Genomic DNA, 11,107 nt, shown 5'->3' with positions numbered 1-11,107 from the left:
ACGGTGATATGGAAGAAAGATGGGTGAAGTTGGAAAATGGCAAGTAGACCTCCCCGACTGATTTCGAGTTACCATAAGGTTGAATTAACATTCGAGGACGAATGTTTTAAAGGGGGGGAGAATGTTATATCCCGCTTTTCCGCATAACCGGAAAATTCGAAATAATTGTGATTTATGAGAAAAGAGGCCATGTTTGAATTTTTCTTAGTAAGTGTGTGGCAATTATGGAGATTTGAATGTGGAAACACCGGAGAAGGCCTAAGGGCAAAATTGGAATTTTGGAAATTTGTTTCGGAAATTTTAAGTTATGACTTATGAAGAATTGGGCCAAAAAAAAAAAATAGGAATTAAGGCCCAAGTGAGAGCCCAACCGGCCATGAAGGGCTAGGTCCATGCAAATTAATTAATTTTTGCATGTGACTAATAAGTATTTAAGAGAGGATAAGTTCAAGAAACTTCAAGAAAAACAAAGAGCAATCAAGAAAAAGAAGAAGAGAGGATTCGGGTTTGAGAGAAAGAAAGAGAGAAAAAGAAGAAAAAATTTGTGGAGCTCTAATCTTTGCCTTAAAAATCTTGTTCTTTTGAATTTATAACAAGTTCAAAGCGCTCTTCAACGTAGCATAGTTGGTTTGGCGGAAAAGCTTCGTTTGTGGAAGATTGAAGTTTCAAGAAAGGTAAGATTTTTATGCTCTTGAATTATGAAATGAGTTTATATGTTATTATGTTTGGAATTGGATGAAGATTTTGGAATTATGGTGTGCATGTGTGTGAGGAGTGTGTAGGCCGTGTATGTGTGTGCATGTGAGGCCGTGTGTGTGTGTGATTATATAAGTGATATGTGTTGAATTTTATGTTATATTATGGTTGTGGTTATGATGAAATTCATATTGGAGATGGAAGTTGAATAAATTGGATTGAAGTTGGAAATGTGTATGTTGGCCGAGAGTTATGGAAAGGTTGGGAATAAAAATGAATTGGCTTGCTTGATATTTTAGTTGTGTCGTTATGATTCTTAGAACATTAAGGAAGGTTTGATGGGTTGAGTTAGTATTGATTTGAAAGTATGAAGTTGAAATAAGAATTATGGCATTATGTTGGAAAGTAAGCATATTGTGTTGATTGTTGTTGTTATTGATGTTGTTGTTGGCTTGTTGTTGGTTATTTGAGCCGAGCTAAGTCTCGGGGGTGTGGTATGTATAGGGGAAGTCTTTACCGAAATTTCGGTAGCCAAGTATAACCCCAAGTTGAAATATTAGTTTGCATGAATAGTAATTGGTAAGAATGACCATTTGCGGTTTTGGACGAAACGGGAACGGAGATTTGAGGAGCGTAAGGCGTAATCCGGTATGTAAAGCCCTCCCTATCCTTCTTTGGCATGTTACGAGTCTAACGGGCTTGACGGCCGAGCCTCGATGACATTTCGCTTCTCGTAATTCAAGATTGAAATTGGCGCAAAATCGTCGAAGATTGAACCCTTTTCCTCCAATTTGGCTTATAAGTATATGACTTCCATAAATGGAGTCGAAACACTCTAAAATGATTTTGGATGACTCCCTAAAGTTTATTATCTATAATTTACACCCTTTATTATGGTTGGGTCCGAGGTGGGCCCACGATATCCCGATACTCCCGGTATGGTTCAAATCGATCTGTTTTTGTCTATTTTTCATAGCTAACTCTTGATTATGTTCCGTCTGCTAACTAATAAGCATTATGACCGTCTCTCTGAGTCCGACTATTATCCCGACCTCTGGTTACGATTCTGGATACTCTGTTCCGATATGATCCGCCTATTCTGATTTGATTTACCTTCTGAGCTATCTCAGATTTATTCTGTCTGTATGTCGGTCTGTATGTATATGGTTTCTCATTTGTCCGTTCGTGGATGTCCCAATGCTTCCTTCACCGCGCCGGGCCGAGTTACTCCGTGATTCGTGCACCTCATTGCATTGTTCACCGCGTCCCTCGGATTGTGCGGGCCGGGATCTCGTCCGTATTTGATATGGTCCGATATGACCTGCTATGATCCGATTATGTGATGTACGGGGGATGGCGGCCGGATGGCATATGATTTGATTACGTACGTCCACCGCGTCCCGTACTACGAGGCCGGGTTCGTTACCGCGTCCCTTATTAAAGGGCCGGGATCTGTCTTCGTATGTGAAAGAAATCGATATGTCCGTACGTATGTGATTATGACTACGCACGCATGATTCTCGTCTATTCGGTTGTATGTCCGATTTGGATTACGATTCCGTCGACACAATTACGTGCGTCCGATCAATTTCGATTCATGTCCGCCATACATTGAGATGCGGTTCCGTTCGGGGAATCCGCCATACGCTCCGTAAGTTTGATTCGGCTTATGACTCCGTCCGTCCGCTCCGTAAGTCCGACTGCGTATGAATCCGGGGTTACCGTCCGCTCTATTTCGTACTTCGTCGTCGCTACGATTTTACATATCGACTCGGTTATTTTAATTATATGTGTTATGTTCGCTTTACATACTCGGTACATCTTCGTACTGACCCCCTTGCTTCGCGGGGGCTGTGTTACATGCCCACAGGTACAGACGCGCCGCACGGTACGCCGCCAGCTTAGGGTACTGGTCTGCTGTTTGGAGAGCTCCTTTTGATCCGGAGCTGATACCTTTGGTATATATTTCCTGTTGTTCCTATGTTCTGTATATATGACTATTTGGGTACGGCGGGGCCCTGTCCCGTCTTCTGCTTCTGTTCTGTATGTTAGAGGTCTGGACATATACGTGAGGTGTGGGTTGTCATCCGTCCGGTACGTATGTGTGAGTTTTGCGATTTTGTCCGTTATGATAGCCTCGAACGGCTTCGTACGCATTTAGTATGTATATATGTATATGTATGGTCGTGTGAGGGATGTTATATATTATATGGATTTATGCATGTCTGGATGGATTGACTATTTAGTATGTCGGATCTGATAAGTAGGTACGTATGGGTGTCCAGGTAGGACACCAGTCACGGCCCACGGGGTTGGGTCGTGACAATATAGCAGCTCCAGTAGTTTCCTCGGATCACGGCCTCAATCGTATCATATCTCAATAACCTGTCTCATAGGCAACCGGGGTCAAGTGCCAATATAATGTGCCAACATCATCACTCATCTGGAACAAGATCCCTTCAGAATCACAATCATATCCTCAAATCATATGCATAAATACATGCAAAGCATGAATATGGCATGCATAAAGTCAAGAACAAGTGAGAAAGCATGAATTCCGTCATTATGTTCTCAATATCATAAAGGCTTCCCCTTTTTTACTTTCTTTTTCATTTCAATGAGGATATACGTATGAGTGATACGCGCGCGAAAGAACAAGACATGCGCAAATAATAATGATAAGAGAAATAAAGTATGGGCATTGTACCCTAATCACCGATCCAAAGGACCGTACTACTCTATCAGCTAGTGCCCAGACATGGCATTCAGACCAACTATACAATTGAAATGGCACAAATACCCAAACATGACGACTGGTATCTGATACTAGTGCTCGTCACCTAACAAGTATCGAAACCCACATAATTAGGCAAATTTCCCCTTTATTAGATTAATTTTAACCAACACACACATTTAAAAAAGAGTTCAAGGTCTCAACATGCCTGGTAAGTCGAATCGTGAGTCACGATGCCCCTAGCCACTCCGAGAAGTCTCCGAACGAACAAAGTTGAGTCAAATATGGAATATATGTTAGAACACGAGTCCAACAGTATCCATATTGCTACATAATCCAAAACCCCCAAAATAAGCCCTAAAATTAGGATTCCGAGCCCAAAAGGACAAAACAGTAAGTTAAGCCTAAAATCATGATCCTTATGCTTCATATAACTTATATACCAAAAATCTTTCATAAACGACTACAAATTCATGCTCAATTGATCAATTCCCAATTCTCAATTTGGGTTCCCAAAACCCTTCCATAAACGTTTTAATTTCAACATTCTAAGTATGGATTAAGGATCTAACTCATTAAAATAATTATAAAACCAAGTTAAGATACTTACCCAATGATTCCTCCTTGAATTGCCTTCAATTCTCGTCCAATAATGCTCTCAAACTTGGGGGTTTTCGAATGGGATTCTAAAGGAAGAACACACTAAATACCACATTCGGTTTTGCGTTTTGCGCACCTGCGCACTTAAGTTCACCCCGGAGAACTCGCACCAGCGGAACCAACCTCGTTTCGATGAACCCTCAAAAACATCTGGCGGAGCCAAGCTCGCCTCAGCACACACGCTTTTGTACGAAAGTCTTCGCATAGGCGGGCTTTGACTAAGTCCACAGAGTCTTTCTCCTGCGAGCCTCCACTTGCTGGAGCGTATCCGTATGGGCGGGACTCTCTCGCACCTGCGCATACACCAGAAACTAGAAAAATCTGGTTTTTGACTCCCAACACCCGAAATCCCGAAACTTTCCCGGAACCTCCCCGCGACAATTCAACTATGCAAACACACAAAAACGCACTATGAACTCACTCGCACTCTCGGAATTCCCAAAAGAGGTCTCGTTGACCAAGTCAACCCCGAACGGGAAAAGCCAATTTTCCAGCCAAAGATCAAAATGCCCCCAAGACCCTCGGGAACTGAACCAAACACTCAATATTTGACATTTCGAAGCTGATGGAACCGACGAAAATCCCAAAAGATGACATTACCCCCGAAGATGCCTAAAGTCAACCTAACACTTAAAGATTACCCAACTTAGCAAATTCTGAAAATAAGTAAAAGGGCGGTTTTCGAAGGGCAAAATAGGCAAAAATGTGAAAGCAACCAAAACGACCTAACAGGTCGTTACATCATCCACCACTAAAACACATGTTCGTCCTCGAACATCAAAGACAACAAAAGAGAAAAGACGTACTTGGGGCTTCAAAAAGATGAGGGTACCTCACCCTCATATCCAACTCGGTCTCCCAAGTAGCCTCCTCTACCGAACGACCTCTCCACTGAACTTCCACAGAAGCAATTTCTTTGGATCTCATCTTACGAATATGACAATCCAAGATAGCAATCGGCTCCTCCTCATAGGACAAATTATGATCAAGCATCACTAAATCCCATCTAATCACATGAGAACCATCTGAAACATACTTCTTGAGCATAGAAACATGAAACACTAGATGAACACTCGACAAACCAGATGGTAGTGCTAACTCGTACGCAACATCTCCAACTCTCTGAATCATATCAAAAGGACTAATGTAACGAGGATTCAACTTTCCTTTCTTTCCAAACCTCATAACACCCTTTAAGGGTGAAACCTTAAGCAAGACATGATCGCCCACCATAAACACTAAATCACGAACTCTCCAGTCCGCGTAACTCTTTTGCCAACTCTGAGCTGTGAGAAGCCTCGCCTGAATAATCTTCACTTTATCCAACGAATCTCTAAGCAAGTCCGTACCCCCAAGGCCCCACCTCAAAAGAATCAAATCGTCCAATGGGAGATCGACATATCCTACCATACAAGGCCTCAAATGGAGCCATCCCAATACTCGAATGATAACTGTTGTTATAAGAAAACTCAGCCAAAGGCAAGAATGGTCCCAATGACCACCAAAATCAATCACGTATACTCTCAACGTATCCTCCAAAACCTGGATAGTAAGCTCGAACTGACCATCAGTCTGGGGATGAAATGTTGTGCTCAACTCCACCCGTGTACCCAACTCCTTTTTTAAATACTTCCAGAAGTACAAGGTGATCTTAGACCCTTTATCAGAAATAATGGTAACGGGCACTCCATGCAAATGAAGAATCTCACGAATGTATATCTTAGCTAGCTTTCTCGGAAGTACAAGTCATCTGAACAGGAATGAAATGAGTTGACTTAGTCAAACGATCCACATTCACCCAAACGGAGTCAAACTTACCCAAAGTCTGTGGCAACCCTACCGCAAAGTCCATGCAATCCTTTCCCATTTTCACTCAAGAATGGGCATCCTCTGATAAATCCCACCAAGCTTTTGGTGTTCATACTTCACTTGTTGACAATTCAAGCACCGAGACACAAACTTCACAATATCTCTCTTCATGCTACACCACCAATAATGTTGCTTCAGATCTCGATACATCTTCATAGCACTAAGGTGAATAGAATACCTCGAGTTGTGGGCCTCCTCCATTATCAAAGTATTCAAATCACCAGTCCGAGGAACACACACTTGTCCTTTAATCCTTAAAATTCCTTTTTCATCAATCTTTACCTCACAAGCCTTCCCCTTCAACACTTTATTACGAATTTTGCACAACTTTGGATCATCAAACTGCTGAGCTTAAATCTGCTCCAGCAAAGAGGAATGCACCTCCACACAAGCACGAACTCTTCCAGGTTTAGAAATATCAAGCCTAACCAAGGAATTTGAAAAAAATCTAAATCTCTCTAGCCAAAGGTCTCTCCCCAACCTGGAGATACGCAAGAGTTACCTTACTCACCGATTTCCGACTCAAGGCATTCGCGACCACATTGGCCTTGCTTGGATGATAAAGGATAGACATATCATAATCCTTAAGTAACTCTAACCATCTTCGCTGCCTCATGTTCAGATCCTTTTGGTTGAATATATGCTGAAGACTCTTATGATCGGCGAAAACCTCACAATGCACACCATAGAGATAGTACCTTTAAATCTTCAAAGCAAACACCACTGCTGCTAACTCCAAGTCATGAATGGGGTAGTTCTTCTCATGCACCTTTAATTGCCTAGAAGCATAGGCTATGACCTTTCCTTTATGCATAAGAACACAACCAAGACCCAAACTCAAAGCATCACCATACACGGTAAAAATCTCTCCCTCCACGGGAAGAGTCAAAATAGGAGTTGAAGTCAACAAGGCTTTGAGCTTTCGGAAGCTCACCTCACCTCACACTCACCGACCACTGAAAAGGAAAAGCCTTTTGGGTCAATCTGGAAAGGGGAGATGCTATAGAAGAAAATCCCTCAACGAATCTATCACACCCCAACTTTGGTGAGGCGTGACTGGCACCCGACACCTACTTAGGGTCGAGCGACCCAAACTATGACTCGTATCATCCATGTTACGAAAAGACAAACAAGGCCACAGTGCGAACATGATGATATCATATATAACAAACAACCGGGCCATCTAGACCAACGTACGTTTCTATAACCAACAGCCCCAAGGAATACATATGTATAAGTACAAGGGCTTACGAGGCCAACATTATGACTGACATGATATGATTCACTGTGTACATGACCCTATTTGCAAAGCCTCTAAGAATCCTTATTCTAGAGTATTATATATATATATATATATATATATATATATATATATATATATCAATTGGAACGAGGGCCCTAACGTACCCATAACATGATATACATATACGACATCTTCGACTCGGCAATGCTTCAGAGAGAAGTGGAGCTTACCAATCCAAGCTGATACTCGGTAAACCCCATCTGTGCAATCCTCCAGTCAACCTGTTTGAACCTGTGGGCATGAATACAGCGTCCCCAGGCAAAGGGATGTCAATGCGAAATAATGTACCGAGTATGTAAGGCGGAATGAGACATAGTCATAATAATATCATACTGTAGAATAAGAAGGGTAAGAATCAACCGGTGAACTTTTGACTTACCACTGAGGACTGATACCTGTGTGAGACTATAACCTCTTACGCACGATCATATGCATCTTTATGTATCTATAACATTACTGTACTAATGAGAATCTAGTGTATATTCCCCACTACGAATCTCGTATGCATAACCACATCTGAATGACTTTGCACCTATACGTATCATAGTCGTCCATGGGCATACAACCTTTCTGAATACAATGAACGCGATGCAAATGCGATGCAATGCATGAATATCATATATGTGTGTGTGTATATATATGCCTTTACCCATTCGCTCCGTCGAGCATCATATCATATCGGCTCCTTCGGGCATCATAATAATCATATATCAGCTGATCAAGTGGTTTGCGTATATAACGCCATAGCCCTTCCCATGCCCCATAATATCATGATGCATAAGTATATAAATATGGATGTATAGATGATGCATGACAAGACTTATTAAACTCGAAACTCCCTTCGGAGTGACTTTCTAGTTGTTACCTTCCTACATTGTTAAGAACATGTTCTTACTATCATACACCCCTTTCGAGAGTTAGAATCATCATGAAAACGTATAGGAAATATGAAACCTTATATATGCCCCTTCGGGACTTAGGAACAAGAATAACTTGAGCTTGAAGAATAACAACATGGAATCATAATGAATAGACGTCTCTAATCTTCCAAGAATAGAGTCATTATGACGTACTTTTGCTTACATTTCATTTCCATAAAAATCATGCCAAAAGAATTAAGGAAAGGTTAGCCTTAACATACCTCTTGTAGTCAATACGCACTCAATAATGAACTTGCCTCAATTAGCGCTTCAACCTATAACAATGATAATATGCCCATCAACTGAGAGAACACTAGTATATGATGTATATCAAATGATAACTCATTTCGATAAAGAAAGCAAAATGATCTCCTATTTTTATCACATCCTCAACTCAAAATCAAGAACCGAAACATCAACAACAACATACATAAGATAAAATCTTAGAAGTCCAGCCACCACAACTCAAAAATGCACTCCAAAACAGTCCACATAACAGCAATAACAGCTTACACGATTTCCTGCCATTAATCCTGTAGCAATCTTTATTCCGTAGCTTGATCAACATCCAAACCTTAAAGAACATGAACAATAACTTCTTTGAATCCTTTCTAAACTCAAACCATCAATATACAAGAGTATACACCAAGGCAACCCAATATATGCTTCATATACTCTACTTTATACACTTCCTTCTTTCAACATCTCAAGTATATCAAAATCAACACAACCATAACATCAACTACTATCCATACATAAGGAAATTATCTCAATTACACAGCAATAATAATCCACAATAACAACCATCAACTACAAGTCCAGCAGCTAGTTTTTACGACTTTCGATCGACTTCACGTAAATCCTACACAACAAACGCACTGATATATCCCTTAAAAATTTCTTTTACAAAGGAGAACTTTACATACCTTATACAAGCAAAAACTCGTGTATTCCGTCCCGTACTTTCAAGAAACACGCAACTGCTACAACCAATAGAGGACGATGAGAACTCGGGAATTTCAAAGAAAAAGCTAATAGTGGAAACTGTTTATACCATGAAACATAGAGCAAAACGTTGTTGCTGCTGCTGCTAGCTTACGTTGTGTTCATCTCCAAAGACAATGACTTAATTCAAGTATTGTGCCAAATTAACTCCAAACCCTTTGGATGGTGGGGTCCACTTCCCCTAAATAATATATATAAATTTTATGCCTCTTAAAATAGCAACAGATCGCTTATATATATTGCTATGAGTCAATTCCTTATTTTGCATAATGCCTACACTAGAAAGGAGGCACACCTAATTAAGGTAAGTTTCCTTTCTTGTCTTTTGCAATCTTTTTTTGTAATTTTGTGCCTACACCCCAAACTTTACACATAATTAACTCTTTTGATCTCAATTTGCTTATATACCAAATTATTTTTAACACACTTCCTATACTCATAATAATGATCATGAGATATAGAGCTAGTCTGTGCCACCTTTTGGAACCCACAAAATATTATTTCCAATCACTGTCATTTCACTTTCGAGACTTAAATAATTTCGGGACTTCATCCTAACCACTGATCTCTTTATTTGCATACTTGAATATGACCAACATTCTCCCTGCTCGGGCAATTCTTCTCATGTCTGACTGTTCAATTTCCTCATCCAGCTTTGACCGTGTTTCGTTCAAATAAATGTTAAACTTAGACGAAACTTATTTTCTCCGATTCGTTTAACCTCTAACTTTCACGATACTTGCTTATCACTTATTAAAGATGACATAAACACTTATAAATTCAAATATAATCTTATCCTTGAACTTATGTCAATTAACTTACGACAAATCCAATGTACAAAAGTACGGGATGTAACAGAATCATCGATAACAACTAGCCAAACAAATAAAGCTTCGAACCTCTGAAATTGTAGTAGGCCTGCCCCAATCACGAACAACCTCAACCATTTGTGGATCTATCATGATACCATCTTTGGACACACATGCCCCAAAAACGCCACAGAACTAAGCCAGATATCACACTTGGAGAACTTAGCATAAAGCCTCTACTCCCTTAAAGTCTCAAGAACTGTTACACCTCGTAAGTTTTGTACATTGAGATTCGCTAGGTGTTAGTCGTTCAATTGTGGACATTGGAGTTACCTCCAAAGATATATAAGGTTATATGTGCTTAACTTATGATTATGAGGGGCAATTTTGTCCCAACTTAGAGGAAAGATATCCTTTAGTAGATGAGGAGTTTTGGAGTAAAGCAAAAGCCTAAAATGAAGTTCAGGAAGTCTAGTTTCCAACGTAACAAACCTTGCAACTATCGGACATTGGGATCAAGCGTTATGATTATTTTAAGACACGCTGCCAGAGCAGGGATTAACTCTGCGCGAACGCGTCCCAAGGTGGCGCGAACGCGCTGAGTAATTTTTAGGTCGATGCAAGCAGACTCTGGAATATTATAAAAGGGGGCTTATCCCCTCATTTTTCATTCCAAACATCCCTAAACCTCTCCAAATTTCTGGAAATTTCCCCCAATTTCCAAACATCAAATTTTAGCACGAATTAAGTATAATCTCCGAATTCAAGTTCTGACAGCGTATAGTTGCGATTATACTATTGGGTTTCGGTGAATCTTGGCTAGAATTCAAAGAGAATATTGAAGATATTATGGTTCTAGTGGGAGTAAGATATGAATCTTCCCTAATTGATATTGATTTAGGTTTATTTAAGACGGTAGAGCTATTAAATGATCGTATAACAAAATTGTTGGATGAGAAATTGGATAAACATCGTGTGGAATGTTTTATAGAATATGTTGGTATTAAGGATGATGTTATTAGTATTGTTGTTATGTTGGTTGTTGAAATTATGATTTCGGGCTAGGGATATAAACAGGGGAGATGTTGCTCGAATTTTGACAGATTCTAAA

General features: G+C 40.2%; 1 protein-coding gene across 1 annotated transcript; it reads right to left on the bottom strand.

The window, feature by feature from the left end:
• Positions 1 to 4,867: 4,867 nt before the first annotated feature.
• LOC132045905 (uncharacterized) lies at positions 4,868 to 5,500 on the bottom strand. The gene has a single exon (XM_059436475.1). It carries the CDS (start codon positions 5,498 to 5,500, stop codon positions 4,868 to 4,870), a length of 633 nt encoding a protein of 210 aa, XP_059292458.1.
• Between the last annotated feature and the right edge of the window lie 5,607 nt (positions 5,501 to 11,107).

Source organism: Lycium ferocissimum, unplaced genomic scaffold (assembly GCF_029784015.1).
Source record: "Lycium ferocissimum isolate CSIRO_LF1 unplaced genomic scaffold, AGI_CSIRO_Lferr_CH_V1 ctg8531, whole genome shotgun sequence".
Classification (NCBI taxonomy): Eukaryota; Viridiplantae; Streptophyta; class Magnoliopsida; order Solanales; family Solanaceae; genus Lycium; species Lycium ferocissimum.
The sequence above is the reverse complement of the archived record's forward strand: the minus strand, read 5'-3'. Positions and strand labels throughout refer to the sequence as shown.